Source organism: Papio anubis, chromosome 14 (genome assembly GCF_008728515.1).
Source record: "Papio anubis isolate 15944 chromosome 14, Panubis1.0, whole genome shotgun sequence".
In the NCBI taxonomy this organism is placed as follows: Eukaryota; Metazoa; Chordata; class Mammalia; order Primates; family Cercopithecidae; genus Papio; species Papio anubis.
This window is the reverse complement of record NC_044989.1, coordinates 104,020,004-104,046,291: the sequence shown is the minus strand read 5'-3', so window position 1 is coordinate 104,046,291 and position 26,288 is coordinate 104,020,004. Positions and strand designations below refer to the sequence as shown.

Genomic DNA, 26,288 nt, shown 5'->3' with positions numbered 1-26,288 from the left:
AAATCAAGGTGTCAGCAGGGTTGGTTTTTTTCTGAGGCCTTTCCTTGGCTTGTAGATGGCCATCTCTGTCTTCATCTGGTCTTCCTTCAGTGTGTGTCTGTGTCCTAATCTCCTTTTCTTCTTGGTACACCAGTCATCCTGGATTAGGGCCCACACTAGTGACTTCATTCTACTTTGATTACCTCTTTAAAGACCCTATCTCCAAATACAGCCAATTCTGAGGCATTAGGTTTAAAACTTCCACATATGAATTTTGAGGGACCCAATTGAGCCTATAGTTTAACTCTGAAGCCCGGCATCCCATGGGAAGAGATCATAGAGAGAAGAAAGCTCTGAAACCCTGCGATGGCCAGAGCAGAGGTGTCCAGTGGATACACGGAACTGTTGCCTGTAAGGGCAGCAACTGCTGGGATCCAGGTCCCCTGCAGTCACATTCAGGATCCCCATTGATCCAAGACACATCTGTCTCTAGCCAGTGCCAGGAAAGCCGGCTCTGATCTTGGCCACTGAGAGTTTAGTGCCCAGCCCTATATCCTTTGTAAACTCCTCATTTCAGCACCACTGGTGGACAGTGCTCTGAGTGGACAGGGTAATTTGAGGCAGAGGCTCCGGTGGGCGGCCCTACACCCAGCGTTATGGCGGGCGTCCAGCCACTGCCTCCTGCTCTGCCTCGTGGGAGCCTGGGCAGCCCGCACTGGCGGAAGCACCTGATCCTTATAGATGAGATGGTAAGTGGGGCGGCAGGGGTAAGTGGTGATGAAAACAATCCCTCCGCCCGCTCCTTGGGAGAGATGGAGAATCTAAATATAAAGGCTTCTGCTCCTGAAAGATTGGATTTATTTTGTCTAAAGGACTCCTTAGTGATTTGCTTCCAGTTTCCTTTGTCTCTGCAGCAATTTTGCATTATCCTAAGTCTGATGGCAGAATTCTTATTCCCATGGGAAATCTTTCAGGCGCAACTTGTTCTTTCTGGATCGTGAGCTCGATGTTGAATTTCAGTTTTTCTGCAAGTGGAATAGCAGCTGTCACACTGGACATTTGGCAGGGAGGGCCACTCAGGCTACAAGACCTGCAGGTCTGGAGGCCTCTAGCCTGCCTGCACACCTTCAGGGTGCTCTCTGGAGAGGCTGGGCTCCTGGGGCACACCCTAACCACAAGCCTGGCCGCTGCTGTTTCTATGCACCTTCTGGAAATCACACACATCTCTCTTTTCTTTCCATGCGAATAAGGATAATTTCCCAATAGAGAAGCATGGAAGGAAGCTAGACAGTGCATAGAAAGCAAATGTCAACCACACCTGTGCTGTCACCCAACACATGTGTTCAGCCTGCATTGTTTCTGCTATTTGACCCCAAAACACCTGTTCACCAGAGATTATTTCCATTGATCAAGGGATAAATATTTCCCTCCGCACAGGAGTTCAACAGAACCAACTGAAGGGCTCAGGGGTGGGGCTGGGGGAGCCGATGTGTACAGGGCCCAGAAGAGCTGCCTTCTGGTAATAAAAAGCTGTCAAAGCATTCTGGACAATGACATTCTACATAAAAGCCTACTTGGGGGACTTTCTGAATGATTACTTCTTGGTAATGAATAGTAAGAAGAGGACTATGTAAAATGCCCCTGCCTTAGATGGTACCTGTTGTCATTCTAGATGCAGAGTGGCTCCAGGCTGGGGACGCCGCTCAGTTCAGACTTCCTCTGAGGGCGAGGATCCATACAGCATCCTGGAGGGGTGAGGTCCTCCTGCAGCCTGCCCCCTCAGGTGCCAGAGAGCTCACTCCTGACTGGATATCCTGTCCTGCACTGAACAGCTCTCATAGTTAATACTTTTCTTTCTCTCGAACATTCATTTATGGTCCTGGTTTGTTCCCTGTGGCGTTATACAGAATGAGTCCACTTTCTCTTCCTCCTTCCTTCCAACAGCTGCTGTCAAAACCTCTCCTCCCTCCCCTGGTTTCTCTGAGCTAAGCCTCTCGCTTCTGTGAAGTCTCACCCACAGGAGACTTTCTCGCCTGCCATCCTGGTTGTCCTCACACGAACCCTCTCTGGAAGTTAAGGATTTGTGTAGGGGGTGCGTATCACTTCCGCCTACATTCCACAAGCCAGGACTTGATTATAGGCCTAGGCAGATGTGTGTGTTGGGTGGGAGGGGGCTGAGGCTGGCGATGCGGTTCCCAACTGGGCATCCGCTTCCAGAGCCACTCCATACCATGCGAGGGGACCACAGGTGTTCGAGGTATGCCTCCAGCTATCTCTGCTCACAGCCTGAGACAGCCTGCCGTTCGGGAGGTGTTAAATAACATTTTCTCACACTGTGCTTACGCTTATATTCTTAACCCCAGCTAAAATGTTAACTTTAAAACAAGCAGGGATTTTTCACTTCAAGATACAGAAAAATAATATGAAAAACCTGCTGTTGTGTAACAAATTATCCCCAGTCGTGCTGACTTAATAATACATGCAGTTTCAGTGGGTCAAGATTTGGGAGCAGCCTCGCCAGGCAGTCTGACCTGGGATTTCTCATGAGGCTGCTGTCAGTGTGTCAACTGGGCTGCAGGCTTCTGAAGGCTTGACAGGGGCTGGTGGGGCCCATTCCAAGGCAATTCATCCACTTGGCTGGCGGGAGGCCTCAGCCACCAGCACCAGCTTGCTGGCCATGGGAAGGAGCTGTGTGGGCATCTCCACAGGCTGCCTGAGTGTCCTCGAGATCCAGGGACTGACTTCCTTCAGAGCGAATGGTCCAAGAACATGCACGCAAACGCAGCGGTGTCTTTCATGGCCTAGCTTCAGACAGCACACATCTTCCCATCTGCTAACTGTTCCGCAGTTAGAAGTGAGCACTCTCCCGCACTCAAGGGAAGGGGAATTAACTCCACACGTTGAACAGAGGACTGCCACAGCATGTGGGGACATACTTTGAAATGCCTAAACTATTTCCATTTCAAACCTCCTCTATAGAAATTATTTTCCTGTCTTTTTCCCCTAGAATCTAATATAATAATTGCTGTCTTTGAATTTTTTTTCTTCCCCAGTTTTCCATTTAACAGTGATGCGAATCTAGAGCCCACCTCCCTGGTTGCATTTTTCTCAAAATGTCAGGGGTACCTCTATTTTCTCCGTTTTTTCTTCTTCTCAATGACTCTCTGCCTATGAAATAGACGAGCAGCCCCTCTGAAGTGTGCACAAGGACGCCTGGGTTGTCCTCAGGTGGGCAGCCTCACCCGAGTCAGAAACGGTGACGGTCTCAGGGAGAGGCTTATCCAAACCTGGATGGGGTATGGAGGAGGACTCTCTTCAGGGCTGTTTGCATTGTCAGTCCTATAAGATGGATTTTTTTTTCTTTTGAGAAGTGTGGCAACTCAGGATGGATGGAATCACAAGAACCACAGATCCTGTGGCTAGTGGTTTTAAGCACTTATCAAAGCATAGCCTTGAATGAGGTGGAGAACATTTTACTCATGACATTCTCCTCAGTGGGATGACTCCTTTTGTTCTGAAGATATTCTCTGTTAAGCTGCTTGGCGTGGTGTATGAGGGAGAGCTCAAGGCAGGCCTGATGTGCCTGAGACAACCAAGGGAAATTTGTCCTGCTAGGGAGGTGGAGCTGTGGGACTAGGAAGCTAGGGAGGGCCATGTCCCTCAGGATGCGTCCCCTCCTTGTGACCCCAGTCCCAATTATTTAATGGGTTTGACAAAGACACAGAATGCAGATATGCATGGAGTTCTTCTGCAGACTGCTGAAGGGGCCAAGTTCTGGGAAAAGAGAGCAAAACTTCCAAGAACGCACAAGTCCCAAGTGCAAAGGAGACGGTAGAAATAGAAGACCCAGGAACCAGGGGCAAAGCTTTGCATTTCCCAAGCATAGAATCTGATGGCATCCAAGTTGATTTTTACCTTGCTCTTCAGGGGAAAGGAGACTCCTGGGTATCTATCATATATATGGGCTGTCAGAGCGCTGTACACCCAAATAACATCACACACCCTTCTGCCTGAATACCAAAGCTCAGCACTAACACTCAAGCCACGGTAAGGAAAATGGGCCAGTGTTCCCATGTAGCCAGGGCAAGCACATGACCATGTCATCGTTACAGTGGCTCCCCCTTATCAGCTGGATCAAAACGTGGGGCTCCTATTGCCGGGAACCACAAAAGCAGCCTGCAAGTGTGGGTGCTTCTTCCTTGTCTGAATCTCTGGACGGCGAGGTGTGCTTCAGAAAGACCTGCTTCAGCAATTTTCCCTTCTCTCCTACAAGTCTATTCCTATTCACATGTAAACCTGCTCTTGTAGCAAATGAATAGGAAAACCTTCTCTTGCCCCCCAGCTACTGCCATTTCTTCTGCTCCTATTCACGTATGAGTAAAATTTCTTGGAAGTTGGTTATAGCTGATGTAGCTACAGGCTGGCCAGCTTTGACCTACTCTACCTATACCTCCACCCCCACTTGTCCATGGGAAGGGCCCTTGTCAAGTCATTTGTGACTTTTGGGTTCCCAAGCCAATGGCTGCTCTTGTTCTCATCTAGTTGGATCTCTCAGATCCCACTCTCAGCAGATCCCACTCTCAGCCGGTCCCACTCTCAGCAGATCCCACTCTTGGCAGATCCCCTCCGGGTCCTCTCAGCAGATCCTCTCGGCGGTCCCACTCAGCCCGGGTCCCACTCTCAGCAGATCCCTCTCAGCAGATCCCACTCTCCTTTGTGAACCTCATGGCGGGTCCACTCAACGAGTCCCACTCTCCTTGAATCCCCGCGTTCATGCCAGATCCCACTCATGGGTCCACTTGTTGAGTCCCAATCTCTCAGTGAGTCCCACTCAGCAGGTCCCACTCTCAGCGGATCCCACTCTCAGCAGGTCCCACTCTCAGCAGATCCCACTCTCAGCAGATCCCACTCTCAGCGGGTCCCACTGTAACCCAGTACTCTCAGCAGATCCCACTCTCGGCGGATCCCTTTCTCCCAGCAGGTCCCACTCCCAGCGATCCCACTTTCTCCAGCAGATCCCACTTTCTCCACTTCAGCGAGATTTCTCAGCAGGTCACTCTCCAGCGGGTCCACTTCCACTCCTTTGTCCCCACTCTTCCCGTCCACTCTCCTTTGGTCCCCCTCCCAGCAAATCTCTCAGCCATTCCGTCCCGGGTCCCACTCTCCGAATCCCTCATGAGATCCCCACTCCGCCGTCCACTCTCTCCATGGTCCCACTCTCCTTCGTCCCTTCATGAGACCACTTAATTCCACTCTGCTTGGTCCCACTCAGCAGGTCCCACTGTGAGTCCACTCTCAGTGAACCCCCACTCTTCATGAGGTCCCAAATCTCAGTGGACCCCCTCTTCATGAGTCCCAAATACTCATTTGGGTCCTGGTCCACTCTCCTTGAATCCCACTCTCCCTTCCAGTCCCTCTCATGAGTTCAAATCTCAGCAGGTCCAAATCTCAGTGAGTCCCACTCAGCAGGTCCCACTCTCAGCGGATCCCACTCTCAGCAGATCCCACTCTCAGCAGATTCCACTCTCAGCGGGTCCCACTCTCAGCAGATCCCACTCTCAGCGGGTCCAAATCTCAGTGAGTCCCACTCAGCCGGTCCCACTCTCAGCTGATCTCGCTCTCAGCAGATTCCACTCTCAGCAGATCCCACTCTCAGCGGGTCCAAATCTCAGTGAGTCCCACTCAGCAGGTCCCACTCTCAGTGGATCTCACTCTCAGCAGATTCCACTCTCAGCGGAGTCCCCTCTCAGCGGGTTCGTCTTACACAGCTGATTCTTCCCTCTTCTTTCCAACACTTTTTCTCGCCTCACTTTTGCTTTCCCTTTTCCTTCACAGACCCTTTCGACAACTCTAGATCCCTAGTGCAGGAGTGTCCTAGGATCAATCCTGCCACCCTGCTCTCCCTTGTCTAGACCCCTGACTTCCCATCCTATCCAAATGCTGATGACCTGCAATTGTACAACTTGATATTTCCACTGAGATGTCTAACGGGAATCTCAGATTTAAGATGTCCAAATTGAACTCCTTTCTGTGAATCTCACCCTCCACATCCATTTCCGTGTTACCACGACTCACCCAGAAGCTCCAACCAAAAATCTAGGTGTCATCTCTACCTCCACCCTTTCCTTCTCACACCAACCATGTCAAACCCAACTGCATGCTGGATTTGATGCTAACTTTATTTTTGAGAGGGAGTCTCATTCTGTTGCCCAGGCTGGAGTGCAGTGGGGCGATCTCAGTTCACTGTAACCTCTACCTCCCAGGTTTAAGTGATTCTCCTGCCTCAGCCTTCCTAGTAGCTGGGATTATAGACGTGCACCACCACAACAGGCTAATTTTTTCTTTTTTTTTTTTGTATTTTTAGTAGAGACAGGGTTTTACCATGTTGGCCAGGCTGGTCTCAAACTCCTGACCTCAGGTGATCCACCCTCCTCAGCAGCCTCCCAAAGTGTTGGGATTACAGGCATGAGCCACCGCACCTGGCCTGACGCTACCTTTAAATTGTGGTTTGAATCCATCTGCTTCTCTCCACCTCCAGCATTACCTTAGACCAGGCCACCATGACCATTTTTATAATTAGATCACCTCCAGTAAACCTTTCACTAACTACCCAGTCTCACGTAGTCCTTCCGGCATGACCAAGACCTTCTGTTTTAGGCTCGCCATTGAACTTACTGCTATTTTTACTTGGGGTTTTTTGGTATGTTTTGTATTTATTTATTGTCCCCCCACCATACCCAAATAAGACAGGTGTGGCACAAGGTTAGCCTGTTACTTGTTTGTTCATCAGTTGTCCCTAGGCCCTCACAGAATGCAGGCACTAAAGCGTCACCTGAATGAGGTGAAGGAATGAATGAAAATACCACATAGTTAAGGCAGATGCTTACGATTAAAAATTACAAACGCCTGCCCTCCCCTTTTCCACTCTGTCTAAGGAATTAAAAGAAGAGGTGTCCCTAGGACATAGAAGCCCCCAAGGTCAAGTTCAGTGCTCTCATGTCTGGGTTGTCTTTGAGGCCACAGATTCGCCACTGCACCAGTGCTTTTTATTTAAATTTTTTTTTTTTTCTGAGATGGAGTCTCGCTCTGTCACCCAGGCTGGAGTGCAGTGGTGCGACCTTGGCTCACTGCAACCTCCACCTCCCGAGTTCAAGCAATTCTCCTGCCTCAGCCTCCTGAGTAGCTGGGATTACAGGCACATGCCACCACGCCCAGCTAATTTTTTTTAATTTTTAGTAGAGATGGGGTTTCACCATGTTGACCGTGCTGGTCTCAAACTCTTAACCTCAAGTGATTTGCTGCACCAATGCTTTTTAAAAATGGGGATATTGGCTGGGTGGAGTGGCTCATACCTGTAATCCCACACTCTGGGAGGCTGAGGCAGGAGGATCGCTTGAGCCCAGGAGTTCAAGACCAGCCTAGGTAACATAGTGAGACCCCGTCTCTAAAAAAAAAACCAGAAGATTAGCCAGGTGTGGTGCACATCACATCTGTTGTCTCAGCTACTTGGAAGGCTGAGGCGGGAGGACCGCTTGAGCCCAAGAGCTAAAGGCTGCAGTGAGCTGAGATTGCTCCACCACACTCCAGCCTGGGGGCAGAGCGAGACTCTGTCCATAAAATAAAATAAATAAAACATAAAAATGGGGATGTTACTCGAGGGTAGTGTTTAAAAGCATGGGCCTTGGAGTCACTTTCCATGTTCATACCTGCTATAGGATCTTAGCCTCAATGTGCCTCAGTTTCCTCACCTGCAAAGTGGACATAAGTACTTACCCTCAAAGGACTGTGCAGAGGATTCTAAATTACTATGAAATACAGAGCAGCAGCTGGTTCAGGAATTGCTCCCCCGTCTTTCTTCTTAGGAAAACTAGGGCTGGTAATTCCTTGCAGGCTTTTACCATCTCTGCTGCCACTCTGGACTTCCCGACATCGCCAAATTTCGGCCAACGTCTCAGCTGGTTATGACAGAAGGGTCACCATCTCCACGCTGAAAGTGGCAACTGCAGGGCCACAACCTAGTGAATTCTCCCAGTGTCCTAAAAATGGCACCCTTCTAACTCACCAGGCGTCAGAGAGAATTAAACCAAGTCCTCAAATCCACAGAGAATATCAGCATCTGCTTGAACAAAACCAAACCAAATACTTTTGATCTTGCAGTATTTGGAAATCTGCTGCCTCAAAATGGTTCATCTGAAATCACCTGCTAAGGAGAAATGATGGTTTGGGGTTAATAATAGCCAACATGATTTTTGCCAGTTAAAACAATTCACAGACGCCTTGGCTTTGGGAGCAAGGCTAGATGGATGGAGTTCTTGTGTTAGAGCATATTCACCATGGAATTCAGTATTGACGTTCTCTAAGAGAATGCAATCAGTAAATCAATTTGGTTGGGAAAAAAACTGACCCAGGACTTTCTGAATAAAGGTAGGCTCAATCAACTTGTGTAGTACTAACAGCTAGAAAAATAATATTCATGAAGATGGAAAATACAATAAAAGTAGCAAGGCCCTAGGGTATATAAAATCAAATTATAGTATATCATGAAGTTTTACTGATTCTGATGGCTAAATGCCCCCAGCTATACGTATTCCCATGGAGACTACCTTGTTCAAAGGAACAAATTGGAACTGTTTTAAACAGTAAAGAGGCATTCTATAACCAAGACAATTCTGAGATTTCAAATATGTTTTCCTTCTGCCTGGTTTTTCCACATTCCACATTCAGGGGTCAGACTGGCTGATGCACTAGCAACCCAGCTTTCAACAGAAATATGCAGGTTCCATTGATTAGATGCTCAAGAATGATAACTTCTAAGGAATTTTTATATATTCAGTATGTCGTACTAAATAGTTGAAAAGAGTTAAAACCCTACATTACTGTCTGTCTTCAAAATTCTCACTGGGGGGGGAAAAAAACCCTCAAAAACTCAAACTCCACAATTAACCCAATTCAGAATTTTAAATGAGGCATGTATGACGCAAACTCAGCACTGGAGGATGTTCTCTAAATCTGAGGAGAAAAGACATTTACACTTAGAACAGAGGCATGTTTGAAACCTTTTATTAAACAGGCAATGCATTGTGCAGTGGTTAAAGACACAGATGCCTAGTGGAAAAGTTTAAAAATTATTTTTGGAAACAGTCTATGAATTGATGAACCCTGCCATGTTCCTTCATCTCCTTCTCAGAGTGGCTGTCTTTAGGAAAACAGATTGTTTTATAGCTGCTCTTGGAAACGGCATCTCTGTTTTGCCATGAATGTCATGCCTCGTAGTAAACATGAGAGAAGACAGGATCCACAGGCAAGACAGCGACCAGAGACATGGGCTGATCTCAGCTGGAAGCACAAATGTCCCTTCTCCTAGAAGGGCTTCTCTTCTGGCCTTTGCTGGGTGTCCTACTTACGCGTCCAACTTCATTTCTGTCTTCTTTCTTGTCTGAGGCTTCTTCATCAAGGGAATTCTAAAAGACACACGTACCTTTGGGCACAGGAACTGGTTCCTGGATCTTTCAGTGTTGTTCTTGTTTCTGGGCCCTCTGGCCCAGGAGTATGGCTGTGTGTTGATCCTCTTTGTTTTGCCTGGTTCCTTCCTCTTCCCCAAGTTCGTCATAACTTGATGATAAAATCAATCTTTAAGTTTCACGGTCTGTTTGCCACAATATACTGGCAGTTTTTTAACTAAGTGGCTTGTCAGGGTAGTGGACATGCTTTATCAGCACACTGCCCACCTATTTGATAATCTGGGGCATGTCACTCCAGGCTTGAGATTTCTTTCTGGCAAGTTCCATCCAGGATGGCTGATCTGTACTGGCATAACTGGCTCTCTTCAGCTGATGCAATTCCTTCTCCATCATCACTGCAGACTGAGCTGCTTGGAAGGGAGACAAAACAAACAGAAACATGAGCAGCGACTTCGGATTTTCCCTTAAGCCTCTTGCGTTTCTTGAAATAGACATCGAGGTCTTAACTGTGTTCTCGAACAGAAAATTCAATAATATGTGAACATGCAAGAAAGATTTGGGCCCAAAATATGTCATTTATGTGATAAAAAGACTTACGAACAAGTTCAAACAATTCTGGCAATGCAATGAGGTGAGAGAGACTTTGGAAATAAAATGGCAGGAGCTCTACAGATGGGCTGCACAACAGTGTCCGTCTACTTAACACTACTGAACTGTTCACTTAAAAATGGCTAAGATGGTAAATTCTGTCATGTGCCTTTACCACAATTAAAAAAATATATAAATTTCCATATATATGCATTTTCGTATATATATGTATATTTGTGTATATATATGTATGTATGTGTGTATACATATGTATTTTTTGAGACAGAAGTCTTGCTGTGTTACCCAGGCTGGAGTGCAGTGGTGCAATCTCGGTTCACTGCAATCTCTGCCTCCCGGGTTCAAGCGATTCTCCTGCCTCAGTTTCCCAAGTAGCTGGGATTACAGACATGCACCACCATGCCTGTCTAATTTTTTTATTTTTAGTAGAGATGGGGTTTTGCATGTTGGTCAGGCTGGTCTTGAACTCATGACCTCAGGTGATCCGCCCGACTCGGCCTCCCAAAGTGCTGGGATTATAGGTGTAAGCCAAGGCGTCTGGCCTAAAAATTTTTAAATATCGATACATGCAACAACAAAGGCATATCTTGAAGATGCTATGTTCAGTGAAAGATGCCAGATAAAAAAGGGCACATACGTTAGGATTCCATTCATTAGAAATGTCCAAAAAAGGCAAATCCATAGAGACAGAGTAGATTAGTGGTTGCCTAGAGCTAGAAGTGGGAGTGGGACGTGACTGTAAATGGGCATGAGGTTTCTCTTTAGTGTGAGGGAAATATTGTAAAATTAGATTGTCATCATAGCTGTGCGACTCTGCAAATACATACCTGCTCACTGTCAATATACAGTCATCCCCTGGTGTATGCCGGGGATTGGTTCTAGGACCTCTCCCACCTGCATACACCAAAATCTATGAATACTCAAGTTCTGCAGTCAGCCCCGTGGAACCCGCATATGCAAAAAGATGGCCCTCTGTTTTCTCAGGTTTCACATCCTAAGGATACAGGTAATTTTCCATCTGGGTTTGGCTGGAAAACAGTCAGCATTTAAGTAGACCTGTACAGTTCAAACTTGTGTGTTCAAGGGTCAACCTTATACTTAATGAACTGTACACTTAAAATGGATGAGTTTTATGACACGTAAATTATATCTCTGTAAGAGCTGAGTAGAAAACTCAAGGTGGCAAGTAATTCGCAAAAACCAAACCAAACCAAAACCCGAACTGCAGGAACGACCCAGGAAAATGATTTCAAAGTATGTGGTCATGTTTGCAGATTTCATACCCAAATTCTGATGGGACAAAGAGATTCCTCTTTGCAGCCCCTCCTTGAGGTTGAGCTTTGCCCCCTGCTTCCGGTCCACAGCGGGCTTCACAGGGGTTATCAGGAAAGACTTGCTGCGGACAAAGTCAGCTTGCTTCACAGGCTCCTGTTGGGACACAAGACACACGCTGCCAAGTCACCAGTGATTCAGACAGGGGCAAACACACCCGAAGTGAAGGAGCTGCAAGGCTGCCCGTCCAAGATGCCTGCACTGCTGGCACTTTCTTGGGAGGGCACCCTAGTGTCAGCTCACTAACACTGAGTGGTCAGATGCTGGTGCTCAGACCGGCATGTGGCCTTATCCTGGCACACGCGTGCATCACGGCTTCCTTCCTGTCCCCACACCTGGCTTCAGGGCCAGATGGCAGATGGCAGGGATCCCATTTGGCAGTGAAGATGATTTGTTTAGAATCGATTTGTGATTTTTATGACAGTTGGTATAGTTACAGATGTCCCAAACCGGTTACTACTTGTTTTCTAAATGCCCCACGCCTGCATGAGGGTCTTCGAGTCTGGGTATAGTGGAGGGTCTAGTTAAAACGAGGGGAAGCAGGTCCTACTGCAGGCTCAGGCTCTCTTCCCCACATGGCTGAAACACACAGATTTATCATGGTGCTATTGGGGGATACAAAAATTGCAAGTCTCGGCCTGATTCTAGGCATAGTTGTTTGGGCTGGTGAAAGCTGCCTTCGGTTGAGACTACAAAATGAAACCACAGGTTCCAGCCCTGCAGCCGCAGGTGAGGAATGAGGAGCTCCAGCATGTGGCCAGTGGAGCAGCAAAGAGCAGGGCTCACTCCTCACAGCATGATGAGCTGGGATGGAGCTGTTGACATCATTGCTGTGTGTCTAACTCAGAAGTTATTTTAACCTCCTTCCATTTTTCTAGATGCTGAGCTGCTACGTTGCCAAGGAGGCAGGGAGTAGAGAGCTGTCTGCACCGCCGAAGTGACTCACGTGCTTCTCTGTACCCCAACAGCTCAGCATGTGCAAAGGCAGGCAGAATGCTCCACCATGGAGGTTAGGATTTGGCAAGTCACTTATTTTGCTTCATTGGCCCTCGACCACACATCCACAAGCATCACAGGTGACGGTCCCTGTGACGCCCATGCAGGACGTGTGGTCCTTATGGGGTCCTCGCCCCAGTCCCAGCTGGCTGCTCCCTCCTGCACCCACAGAATGGAAAGCATCTGCTCTAAGCAACGGGGCTCTCTCGGGCACCTTGGCTTGCTTTCCTGGTTCAGACTTCAGGGTCCGTGTCCCAGGTTTGTCTTCCTGGTTGGGTGACTGGTCCAAGGTCCCTCGCCGCTTCTGCCGAGTGACGGTGATCCAGGGTGGCACAGGCTGCCCATCAGCTCCAGGCCCTGTTGCTGCAGGCGGTAGACTCTTTTCTGTTGGGTAAAGGCACAAGATTATAGAAACAGTCCTGTTCCCTCTTCGGTTTCACGCTTTGTGTCTCCCGCACAGTGAACACTACTGCTTTGGTTCAGGGTTGCAGGGGGTCTGGGAGAGCATTACTTTCTTTAGGGGACTTTGTTTTCTTATTAAAGATGCATCAGAGAGATTATGCTCCTCTAGTCTGAGTCACAAAAAATTAAATGCAACTGCTTCTATAGGGTCTGCGTGCACTTAAGCCAACTTCCTCCTAGGAATCCCTTCTGGAAGGAGATAAAAATAAGTACACAAATAGATACAATTTCTTTAATATAATCCTGTCATTGTGGACATACTACCCGATTCCTGCTCAAATGTTGTAGACGCACTATTAACCTCTTGTCTTCTAACAACTGTGAGCATAACCTTCCCTTTGTGGAGAGAGTGACACCAAAGACTGGTCACAGTTGCTTTCCTTAATGTTCTAGAGAGAAAAGAAATAGTGCCTTTGAAACTATATGTTGGCCAGGTGCGGTGGCTCATACCTGTAATCCCAACACTCTGGGAGGCCAAGGCGGGCGGATCACCTGAGGTCAGGAGTTCCAGACCAACTTGGTCAACATGGCAGAACCCCATCTCTACTAAAAATACAAAAATCAGCTGGGCGTGGTGGCGGGTGCCTGTAGTCCCACCTACTTGGGAGACTGTGGCAGGACAATCGCTTGAACTTGGGAGGTGGAGGCTGCAGTGAGCCAAGATCACGCCACTGCACTCCAGCCTGGACAAGAGTGAGACTTTGTCTCAAATATAAAAATAAAACTAAAAAAGACACCATATGTTTTGTTGACTCTCCTTCCGTATTAACTGTGCTTATCTTTGGGTGGTGAAACTGTGGGTCATTCCCCTCCTCTTACATTTCAACTCTTCTGTATTTTCATATTTTCTACAATAAGAATTTATTACCTTCATCAATAGAAAAAGGAAATCTGTGGATTAAATAAGTGGCTTTTCTTTTTTTTTTTTTGAGACAGGGTCTCACTCTGACACTCAGGCTGAAGTACAGTGGTACGATCAAGGCTCACTGCAACCTCCACCTACCAGGCTCCAGTGATCCTCCCACCTTGGCCTCCTCAGCAGCTGGGACTACCGTCATGCACCATCACGCCCAGTGAATTTTTTGTAGAGATGGGGTCTCACCATGTTGCCCAGGCTGGTCTCGAATTCCTGAGCTCAAACAATTCGCCTGCCTCAGTTTCCCAAAGTGCTGGAATTACAGGCTTGAGCCACCTCCCCTGGCCAATAAGTGGCTTCTTACAGGTACATCAAAAGCATAGAACCCAAGGTTCCCCATGAGCTTCTGGATGTTTGCCTGCCACGGGATAAAACAAAGGCTGAAACTGAACTCCGACCACCTGGCACCTCTCCTCGGTTCCCTTCTACAGTGCGCCTGAGTCAGCCGGGTGACAACAGCACCGTTTCACAGCAACACATGCAGATGTCCGGGAGGAGTTAACGTCACTGTTCTCTGTGGCCTGATGTATTCCACCCCTTGCTCTGGCATGCAGAGGATATAACTCACTTTGTCTTTGTTTCTACTTCCAGTTCAGGCTGGAATTCTTTTCCCTTAGTGCCCTAGTCAACAAGGAGGTACAAGGAGGGGTGGCCACAGCTTTGCAAGCTACAGTCTCCTGCTGGGAGCGAGAAGAGCCTTCAGCCTCACACACCCAGGATCTCCCCTGGCCCTGGCAGCCAGGGACGGCTCCCACTCCTTTTTCTGGCTGCTCCCTGGGGCCTCCACTGGACTGGCCCCCTGGGAATCCTGCTCCACCTCTTGGACTCATCCTACCCATTTCCTGACTCTTCAGTCTCTCCCTCTGCAGCTTTGCAGAATGCTTTGGTCTTCCATAGCTTGAAGTCTCCATGGAGCCTCACTGTCCCCTGAAGGCCCAGTTCTCCCTTCTCCTCTACCCTTAGCTCAAATGGCCTCTGCCCATGTCTCGTCAGCCACTTCCTGAACCAGCCACGAGCTGACACCACTGTTTGCATCCTCCCAACCAACAAACCCCAAATCCCAAGGTCAAACCTGGTACTCAACCTGCTTCACCCCTGCAGCTTTGGTGTGGCTGCACATCTGCACATCCTCTCTGGGGGAGCCTGCCCCCTGAGGCATCCCTCCAGCCTCTGAGGCCCTTCTCCAGGTCCTTGTCTGAGTTTTTTTCCTAATCTGGAACTCCTGCTTGCTCCTGACCCTCGGCCGTCATCGCTTCCTCCCAGCATTCTCTCTTCTACTCCTGATCCAACAGGCAGAACTGCTGAAATTACTAATACCTCCTAGTGTACAATCCAGTCCTACTTTCTATTCCCAGCCAGAGCCCAGCATTTCTATTCTCCTGTTTCACCTTTCTTCTTTCCATTCATTCAGTGTTTGCTACGGGCAAGGACTGCTTTATATTTGAGGTGGGAAAATAAACAACAAATTGTTCCTTCAAAAAGCTCAAAGTCTAGTTGGGGAGACAAGATGCAAACAAGTAACTGTGGTAGAAACTGGAAAATGCTAAAATTTACAAAGGGCTATGCGGACACAGGGCCTATCACTGGTGAGTGGGAGGAGGCGTGATTCTGGGTTGGGATCTGGAGAATAATCTTCCAGGCTGGCGATGGGGGCAGGTGGAGGAGTTGTGTAAACCAGTCCCAAGGATGGGTCTTTTCTGTCTTTTTTTTTCTTCTGTCCATCATGGGGGAGCTGTGGGGGTTTTAAACCATGGGCTCACTCTGGAGGTTGTGTGGAGAATCAGTCTGACTGTGGAGGGCCGAGAGGCTGGGACACTAGGAGGGAGGCTGTGGCCACAGCTCAAGAGAGTTGACAAGGGCTTGGATGTCCTGTTCTAGAATCCTCCCTGCTGGTTCGCCAGGGCCCCCAGACACTACCTCCTCCATCAAGTCTGTTCTGGTCAGTCTCTCTCCTAAGTCCTCTGTAACCTCTTGAGAAACTTGCCTCACTGTGTTTGGTACTAGACATATTTGCTAGCTGAGCATCTACCCCACTGAAGTATGCCTTTGGTCATAAGCATTTCTTACTACCCAACAAACACACGCCATAGACTATGTGCAGATACAGTTCCAAACGCTGAGCTTGGCAAGAGGTAAATTTTCTTTTCCTTACATCAAGAGCATGCTGGCAGAATTCCATCCCGACCACAGAAAGGTCACCTGCTGCTGCCTGTCTGTGGGGTAGGAACATTTCCAGCTGTACCGTGTGTGTGTTTACGCGTGTGTCTGTGTTCATGTGCAGACCCACAGGAGTGGGTGGGTGCCCTGGCTGGGCCAGGCTGTGCTGCTGTGGGGTAAGGCAACCTGTAATAGCAGCGTCACCAAGCAGTGGGCCAGTGTATGACCATGCCACCATTTCTCTCCTTTTTGGTTCCTGCCTCTTTCCCTGCAACTGCCGGTCTTTCCGTTTATTCTGTATTCTCTTCTTTCTCACCTTTTTCCTTGTCAGGAATGCAAGACCCTTGTAATCTCCAGACCTTGTTACAGGGACTGTCCAGGGCCACCCTCATAGGCAGAGGAGTGCAGGAATGGCAAATGGGGGTCCAGACACCAGGAAAAAGGGAGAAAACCCACTCCAACTCCCTAATGTAGTTCACAGATGCCTGAGATTCCACCTGGAGCCTCTCAGTGGGTAAGCTGAGAAAGGGGTGATGGGCTGAGCATCACCTTCCACAGTGCTGAGACTCAGAGATGCCGCGCCTTTGTCCCCAGTGAGCACAGGCAGAGCAGCTGTGTGATGAGCCACCCTGCTCTGTGGCAGGGGCCTAGCAGGCCTCTCCGAACCGTACACCCACCTCCTGTGCTTGGCACCCACACTGGCAGTGCAGGAGCTCTGGGATCTGCACAGCACCATACACCACCTGGGGAGGGCAGGAGAAGGGGCTGAAGCCCCCGGCAATGTGCGGGGTAAAGGCAGGCTTCAGAGGCCAAAGACCTTACGACGTGACCGCTCAAGCATGAACATTCAGGGTCGAGGCTGCACCACAAAATAGCTTCTGAGATTAAACATGTTCAAATGTCATTAATCCCGGGATAATGCAGATGTGGCCTCAGCTCAGATAAATCAGTTGAAAACACTCCTTTGTTTACCTCTTCCTGCCTCCATACACAGACAACCTTAATCTCCCGCGGATTTGGCTAAAGACTCTGACATCTCTTCTCCTCTCCAACTGGCAATGAGTTTAAGCTGTCAAGTGTGCTGGGTTTGCAGCAAACAGCCCAGGAGCATTTCTCACAGGCCAGGGACCAGCAATTCCAGGTCTGTGTCTGTGTGAGCGCCTTTGCGGATTGTGGAAGAGCCAGATTCCCCGTGCAGTGCAGCTGCCCTGGGAGGAAGGGTAGCAAGTTTGGTTTGCTGCAGGGCAGATGCAGCAGGACTCCTCTGAAGGCATGGTGCAGAGGGTGCAGGAAGCCGGGACGGCAACAGAGCTCCTCCCGTTTAACTCATAGGAAACCAACTTTGGATCAGAGAAAACAGTATGATGTCATTTAAGGATAGGATTCCTTCAAAGGAGCAGGTGGTAAGCTTGTTCCTCTCCAGATTCCTCCTTCTCCTTAACATGCCCCCTGCAGTCCAGCATCGATTCTGAAAAGGACGTTGCTCCAGCACTAACTTCTGAGGGCCCCTGTTCTTGGGGTTGGGCTCAACGGGCTGTGCTAATGAAGAATGTTTCCTCCCTGGGGCCAGGGCAACGGAGCTGCTAACGATGTGGCCCTGGGGCCCGCAGAGCTAGTGTAGGGCCCCAGGCTAGTGCTTTTGGGCAAATTCCAAGACCTCCCTGAGACTCATTTCGGTGTAATATGAAGAAACAGAAGCCTCTACACCTCCCCGTCAGACTGTGAAGATTCCATGAGATAACCCACTGTCTACACCTCCTGCTGTGATCATGAAGATTTCCTGACATAACCCACTATCTATACTTGCCAGTGCGGTGTGAAGATTCCATGACATAATCCACGACCTATGTCAGTGATTGTGAAGTGAAATAGCCACTGTCTGTACCTCTCGGTGTGGTTGTGAAGGTCAGGTGGAACAGCCACTGTCTACACTTCCCAGCATGGCTGTGAAGACTGTGTGAGAATCCAGGGAAAGCCGTTAGTGCGGTACCCGGTGTTAGCTGCCGCCGCCACAATAGCCGCTGTTGTTATGTGGTTGTTGCTAGTGTTGTTATCACTGTTCCCGCTGGAGGAGGGGTGGAGAATTTTGGTCAGCCCTTACCCCGGAGCTGATGGAGACCAGTGAGCCATTCTGCCATGACAGTGAGCCCTCGTGGCTCTTGTGATAAGAAAAGCACGGCAAGCACTGGGTTGCACCCCAGCCTCTTGCAGGGCCAGGCAGCCAGGCTGACTCTTGGCTCCCTGAGAACATCGTCCATGGGTTCTAGCAGACCGTCTTAATGCTGTGTGTGTGCCAGTCTGCCTGCAAGCCCCTGGTCACGTCTGCCACAGCGTGTGAGAGCCAGTGGGTCTGATCGGGGCTGCCCTGTTGGTGCTGCATCATGGAGGAGCCTGGCCCAAGCCACACCAGTGTGCACCGTAGTCCCGCTATCCACAGCAGCACTCTCTCCTCCATGCACATGCTGTGTGTTAGGTGAGCCTGGCCATCCCGGATGCAGGACACACTGCCCGAGATGAGAGCCCACTTTTCATCTGCATTCTCAGGAATCACTCTTAAAATACCCGCTCACACAGAACTCTAAATACCCTGTAGGAGAGAACCACGAAGTTTTCAGACCCACATTTGGCATTATTACTGAGCTATTTGTATTTGGGAAGATTTAAAATGAACCATTTCAAAAATCCTCAATGTTACACCATTTCTAGAGATGTTCAACGACACCTACGTGGGACAGGTTCGTTTTATCACTTCACTTTGACTTTCTGATTGGTGATGGTTAGTTCTTTTAGTGCCTATTAAAATTCAGCCTTAAGGTACTGTTTTTTTCCTTCAGAAAAACTTCTGTAATGACCAGTTGAGGGGCCAGGGTGGGACCCCAGTGGTGGACCACACCCTGTATGACACTAGGGACGCAGCTGTTAAGTCTGGAAGCTGAGGGCCGTCAAAGGACACAGTCTCCCCAGAGGCAACGAGCTGTAGTACAATGTAAATTCCCAGGTTTCTTGCCTTTTGACCGACGATATAAAGCAGAGGCTCTGCCTTAAGGTAAGGCAGCAGGATTTCCAGGCCTCTAAAAAATTTGGTATATGGTATCCTTTCTGAAGCAGCAATTTTTTCAGCCTCCCGAGTAGCTGGGACTACGGGTGCGAACCACATGCCTGGCTAATTTTTTTTTTTTTTTTTTTTTTTTTTTGAGATGGAATCGCTCTCTGTCACCCAGGCTGGAGTGCAGTGGTGCAATCTCGGCTCACTGCAAGCTCCACCTCCCGGGTTCAAGTGATTCCCTTGCCTCAGTCTCCCGAGTAGCTGGGACTACAGGCATATGCCACCATGTCTGGCTAATTTTTTGTATGTTTTAGGAGAGACAAGGTTTCACTGTGTTAGCCAGAATGGTCTGGATCTCCTGACCTCGTGATCCACCCGCCTTGGCCTCCCAAAGTGCTGGGATTACAGGCATGAGCCACTGCGCCCAGCCATGCCTGGCTAATTTTTAAAAAATTAATTATTGTAGAGATGGGGTCTCGCTATGTCACCCAGGCTGGTCTCAAATGATCTTCTCACCTCTGCCTCCCAAAGTGCTGGGGTTATGGCTGTGAGCCACTGCGCCTGGCCTGATGCAGCAATTTCTAAGAAACTTTTTCTTTTCATACCATTTCTTTCTTGTTCATAGAAGTACACGAGCATATTGTACAGATTTAGAAAGTAGATAAAAGTATAAAGGAGAAAAAAGCTTCCCATAAATCAACCACCCAAGGGAGCTGTGTGAACACTTCATACTCTGGCATACACTACTTCCAATTTTCTCCGTTATGCTGCCATCCTAAAAATGCACATCAACAGCTCATTCCCAGGCCTTCACAACATTCTCTGTGGAAGAGAGGCCTGAGTTTGCTCAGACTTCGGATCTAAAGTGGATGCATCATCGCCGTTTCTCACAGCCAGCTGAAGCTAGCACAGTCACTGTGCCTCAGTGCTTCAACAGATAGAGCCGCAGTCCTCTGTTCTGCCTGCTTTCCAGGTCCACTGCCACGGCCGTGGTTGACCTGGTGGAAATGGGACCCGACTACAGACACTAAGAGGACTTCTGGGGCAGAGGTGGGCCCCGGGCCCTGGGGACACATGGGGCCACACCACCGCTGCAGGGTTTCTCAGGCTTCCTAGATAAAGAACTTCAGGTGTTTTGTTTTTTAGAAGCCATTCATTGATCTGTTGTCAGTCTTGACTCACAGGCTGCTCCTGATCAATACATGCTGGCAAAGTCTACAGTCGCTCGTCATCACATCTGTCCCAGAGCTAGGCTGTGTGATCCCACTGTGGAACTCAGGGTGGTAATGCTCACCCAAGGCTTCTTCTCAAGACCGTGCTGAGCATTTTGAGACCGAGCAAGAGCTTTTCACAGGGCAGGCCCCCACTGTTAATGACAGGAGACGGGGCTGTGTCCCAGTTCCACCTCAACTTAAGCTTACCACCATTCCTTCCTCTCCTCATTCAACAAATCGAGTCAATCATCGCTGTGTGCTGACTCCGTATTTGAGAATTCGCCTACTTGCTAAAATACATTTGTAATCCCCAAATCAATACACATGGTGTTGGCATGGTCATTTGCAGACATGTGCAGGGCAGCAAAAAATTTGAGTTTCCCAAGGTGCAAGTTCCCAGCTGAGGTCAGGCAGTGACGCGCTGCCTTACTGTTTTAGCTCTTACGCCGTACACAGTATTTTTTTTTGTAGTCTATTCAGGGCCACATTTTTGGGCACTAGGTTTTCTTGTGATTCTGCTGGTTAGGCCCCCAAGTGGAGTGCTCATGCGTTCCTAAGCCCAAGGAGGCTGTGATGTGCCTGACGGAGACAATGTGTGTGTCAGATAAGCTTCATTCAGGCAAGAGTTACAGTGCTATTGGCGGTGTGTTCAGTGTCAATGCATCAAAAATATGTATTAAATAAAGCATCTTTAAACAGAATTACACAGAAAACAAGGTTATGTGTTGATCTATTGATGCTGTGGCAGGAGGCACACAGGAAGCTAACCTTGCATTTCCTCCAGGAGCAGTGGCTCAGTATTTGCTAAGTTAGCTTGTGGTGACTTTTCAGAACATAACTTCCTTAGACAATGAGAACGGACTGGACCTGGTGAGTGCCCACCAGGTACCAGGCCCTGGGGAAGGTGCTGAGTCTAGACAGGAAGGATTTTTTGAATCGTTCTCTCCAGTGCATGGAGACAGGCTCTCCTGCAAGAGCCATTAGGACCAGGGGGATCCTCTGACAGCCACCACAGTCCACAATCAGGAATGAGTTCCAGAGCCTGCTGAAAGCGGACACGGCAGGGCCTCTGGGGGGCTGGTCTCATTCTGTTTCTTGGTCTAGGGTGTTCAGTGGAAATGCACTGAGCTACACACATAGGATCTGTGCACTTCTCTGTATGCATATTATTCTTCAATTAGAAGTAAAAGCACACAAATAACAAAAAACACCCTAAGACAGGAGTTACTAGGTGCTTGAGAGTGACCAGGAAGAAGAGCCTAGCTCCCTGTGCAAGTACAGAGTGAGGCAAGTTTGCACACAGCGCTGTTTCCACACTGCGATTAAGCAAACTGCCCCGGATGCCCTCACCAGCGGACCCTTTCCACCGCTTCACTACCCCACAGCCTCAAGGGCACCCTCCCTAGGGCCTCACCCGCTTTGCCTTTTGTAAGCACTGCCTCCCCTCATCCACACAATCTCCTTCTTCTCTCCACCCTCCAGAGCCTCCCCTCCAGAGCCTCCCCCACTCCTGCTCCACCTCCTCTCCTAGGTGGAACTGCACCACAATCTCCTCCTTCCCTCCACCCTCCAGAGCCTCCCCTCCTCCTGCTCCACCTCCTCTCCCAGGTGGAAATGCACCACTCGGCCAGTGCAGAGGCTCTGACTCCACACAGACTCACTTTACAGCCTAGGGGCAAACAGAAGGACACTGTTTCTGGCAGCTTCTTTCCCAGCCACCCGCATGGGGCTGCCAGGGCCAAACTGCCCTCATCCCTTACCTGACTCCCAGGTCAGGAGGCACTGCCAAGGGCTCCTCAGCCGGCTCTCCTGCTTTCCCAGGCCAGGCTTTCTGTGGTTTGAATTTCCCAGCTGATGCTCATATCTCTTTTCACACAAGCTTCAACTCCCCATGGCAGAAAGACAAAAGCCACGGCTGCTTTAATAGCCCTAGGAGCACGCTTCTATCCTAAGAGGCGAGGCAGTGAGGGCCCGGAGGCGCCGTCCTCCCGGTGAAACGGCTGAGGGAGTCAGAGAGTCTCCCGGTGGCAGCACGTATTTCCGAGGGCCTCACGCGGTAGCACGTTCATCACGGGGTGGGGGTGAGTATCGGTCCTTGTCCCAGGGCAGGAGCTTGCTCAGGTCCCCACCATAGAAACCAGTGTGAGTTCTTCCCAAACGGGGCCCCGGGATCTGCTTTGGTTGTTGTCAGAGCCCCTACTACATCTGCTTTGGGGATCTGCTGCTCACAGGTAACATGTGTGAGAAGGCATTCATAGAGAAAAACAATCGTGAGTCACATCTGTGTGTGTGTGTGTGCAGCGAGGCCAGGAATCCGGCCAGCCATGTGTATTGGGGACACCCCAAGGGACAGATGACTTACCAGGCTCTTTTCCTGACTTCTGGGACAGCTGCCCAGCACCTGGCATGTCGAGGCTGGCAGACATCCCAGGGTGGCCTGATCCAACCTCCACATCCCACAGCGGAGACCCCGGGGAGCCAGGGCCGGGCTCAAGGGCACAGAGTTGTCAGTGGAGGAGGTGGACTGAAAGCACATTGCTAAACTGCCACTGTCTGTGCGGTTAAAGCCAGCCTCTCGGCAGGAGGCAATGACCAGTCCACCTCCACAGAGGCAGCTGGTCTCCACTCCCAACCAGCTGATAGAACTGGGACCTCACAAGGACACGGGAAGGGAAAGGCACAGTTATTTAAAAATGACTTTGAGCTAGAACACATGATTGAGAAAAAGGTGAAAAATTATTCGACTTACACTTCGAAATGTACACAAACGCCTCACCTTAGATTCCTTGTTTCCCCACCTCAGATCTCCAGGAACTGCTGGAGTTCTTCAAGAACTGTCTAGGGTGGCCAACAGAAGAGTAACTAACCCATTCCAGGGACAGCCATTGTCCTTGGAGCTCAGATTTCCCTTTCTCTATTACATCTGGGCCCTCCTTCACCCACCACTAGCCAGGTAGGGAAATTTCTCCCGACCAAAGAAGTGTTCACAGCTAAGGTTTATTCCATCTTTGTCTTCAGAGCAGTGTCATATTCATAATGACCCTCACAGCCCTCCTTGCAATGTAAGGATATTTTCAATCCCCATTTTAGATATGGGACCACAGAGTCTTGTGGAATAAAGTGACTTGTCCGGGGTCACTTGGCCAATATGTAGCAAAGCTGGGATTTGAACACAGACCTCTTGATCTCTAATCTTCATTCACTACATCACATACCATCTCTTACTAAGAGGTATGACCTCACGACTGTCCTATAAAACCACTTCCTCCCCATTTTAACTTATTCACTGAGTGGCAAACAACAGTTACTCAGCCTTGGCACTGCTGACATTTTGGGCTGGATAGGTCTTTGTTGTGGGGATTAGTCCTGTACACCATAGGATGCTCAGCATCTCTACCCGCCAGATGCTAGTATACCTCCCTTCCCCACCCTACCACAGCGGTGTCAATCAAATACGTCTCCAGGCACTGCCAATGTCTGCTGGGGCCCACACCTGCCCCAGCTGAGAACTGCAGTGCAGCATGACACTGGGGAGCGCGGGCTGCAGTGAACCTATGCGGGCTCTACCTCTCCTCCACAGTTTACTAGCTACATGCCTTTGTGCAAGTTCTTTAACCTAAGTTTCTTTTATTATCTGCTAAATAGGATTGTTGTTGAAAATTAACGCGTAAAGCGTTTTAACATATTACTCGGCACTTAGTAAGTGCTCACTGTATGTTAGCTATTGTTATTATTTGCCCATTTACTGAGCGGGTAAATCCGCTGTAGACCCCGACTTCGAGAAGCTGATAGAGGGAGACAGGCATACAGGCAGAAAGGTGAAGTATTACGGTGCCTCGACACCCAAGCCATTTTTGGGAAGAGCACAACCCTTACGGGGTCTCAGAAAGATGCTGTTTGCTAGTGACAGCCCTGAAACAGTGCTGTCCAGTAAAACTTTGTATAATGGTGGAAATGCCCTCTGTGCTGTCAACCAGTCATACGTGGCTCCTGGACTCTTGAAATGTGGCTGCTGTGACTGAGGAACTGCATTTTAATTTGGCTTACATTTACATTTAAACAGCCACGTGCAGCTAGTGGCTCTGTGTTGGAGCACGCACTCACCACTCCACATGTGGTCCGTGGACCAGCAGTGCCGCCATCATTCCAGAAGCACTGGGTGGGAAGCATCACCTTGAGCAGATTCATAAATACTCCTAAGTTTGAGAAGTGCTGCTGTCCTAGAGCCCAGGATCTCCACACTGGCCACACATTAGAACCACCTGGGCAGCCTTTAACACCCCCACTGTCTGGGATTCATCCTGGGCAGGTCCACTGAATCCGTGGGGGTGGACCCCCAGGTGACCGCCAGTCGCAGCCAGCATTGCCAACCGCGGATCTTGATGCTGCTCTGAGCGTCTGCCCAAAGAAACCCTGAAGAGAGAGCTCACAGTATGTGGTCCCCTTTCTGGCTAATACCAAGTGCCCCGCTGACCAGAGGGCCCAGTTCCTGAGAACGGGGCTGACATCTGCCCCCTGCCCCCAGGCTCTGGTAGATGTTTCTTATAACCAGCCAGTGCCCCTGGTCCCCAGGACATCGACCCCCAGGGCTGCCCATGCTACAGGTCCACACTGTTGCCACCTCAGACCTCACCTCCTGCCACACCCTTGGCCCTGCTCAGAGGGGCCTCGGACACTTCCCACTTGTCATGAAGACACTGTCTTCTCTTCTTCAAACCTACTTCTCTCCTGAGCCCTGGGGAGAGTGCACAGAGGGTCTCAGCACCTCCCTCCCCGACATAAGGTTAATGGCTGCCGTGGAGAAAGCACTGAAGCCGTCCCTCTGAAATGGCACCAGTGCAGCTGCAGGCGATGGGTGACGCTGCTCATCGGCTCCTGGGAGGTGGGCTGTACCTGTGCAGGGACCAGAGCATTGCACCTTCCCAGTCCTTCTCAGGTACCAGCAGTCACCATAGTCACTTTTGTTATTATCACTTTTTCTTGTTTTTGTTTTTGTTTTTGAGACGGAGTCTCGCTCTATCGCCCAGGCTGGAGTACAGTGGCGCGATCTGGGCTCACTGCAAGCTCCACCTCCCGGGTTCATGCCGTTCGCCTGCCTCAGCCTCCTGAGTAGCTGGGACAATAGGCGCCCGCCACTACGCCTGGCTAATTTTTTTTTTTTTTTTTTTTGTATTTTAGTAGAGATGGGGTTTCACCGTGTTAGCCAGGATGGTCTCGATCTCCTGACCTCGTGATCCGCCCGTCTCAGCCTCCCACAGTGCTGGGATTACCCCGCACCTGGCCATAATCCGTTTTAATTCAGTAATTAAAAAGTGTAGCCTCTGGGTGAAGTCAGGTTTTGACTCCTGAACGCAGGGTGTCTGAGTTGGGGTTTGAGAGGGCTTTCCTGAGGGCTGAGAGCTGGGGAAGAAGGAGAGTAGGGCGATGAGCAGGGCTCTCTAGAGCCTTACAAAGTTTTGTCCTGCCTGGGCCTCGCAGACACTTGAAACTGACACTGGGGGATTCCCAGCCACCACTGGGACTCCGGCTGTGACCGCTTCTCACTGTCCCCTTGTGCTCTTGGCTGGCTCCTCAGGCGAGGCTCTGGGAGCACAGGTGGGTCATGTGGTGGTCCTGTCTGCCCCATGCCCACAGGTGGCCAGAGTCCAGCAGCAGTCCTCCATGTCTCCCAACGGCAGGGCACACCTGTCCAGCTTCTAAGAAGTCCCATGGAAGCCACCCTTGCAGACCCTGCATGAGGGAAGTTCCCTCTAGTTCCACCCGTGTTGCGCTGGTGGCTCACAGGACTGCAGCGTGCTCTCCACAGAAAGTGTTTTGTAAATCCCCTTTATTCCTCCCCACTCTCCGTATGTTCTGAGGACGGGGGTGGTGAGTGGTTGGTGACTCCACAGATCCTGCACACGTGCTCTCTGGTATCTTACATCTCTGCACTGGTGCCTTAACCAAAACTGGGACAAGGAGAATCCCATTCTCACACAGCCTTCTGTGCAGCTGAGATGAGAATAGTACATGTTTAGGAAAGTATGACTGTACTGTATGAAACTGTATCACATTTTGCAGTTAAAATGCCTTTGCTGCCCTATATGCTGTTATTACGAATAACCTCATTATATAAAGGA

At 49.6% G+C, this 26,288-nt stretch overlaps 1 protein-coding gene across 1 annotated transcript in view; it reads right to left on the bottom strand.

Annotated features, from left to right (window-relative positions):
• Positions 1–9,023: 9,023 nt before the first annotated feature.
• KIAA1211L (KIAA1211 like) overlaps positions 9,024–26,288 on the bottom strand; it is a 78,335-nt gene continuing 61,070 nt past the window's right edge. Inside the window, exons 9-11 of the mRNA XM_031655466.1 lie at positions 12,589–12,758; positions 11,330–11,474; positions 9,024–9,847 (exon numbers count right to left, since the gene is read on the bottom strand). Coding sequence (XP_031511326.1) covers positions 9,708–9,847; positions 11,330–11,474; positions 12,589–12,758 — 455 coding nt within the window. The 3' untranslated portion in view covers positions 9,024–9,707. The remainder of the gene's footprint in view (positions 9,848–11,329; positions 11,475–12,588; positions 12,759–26,288) is intronic.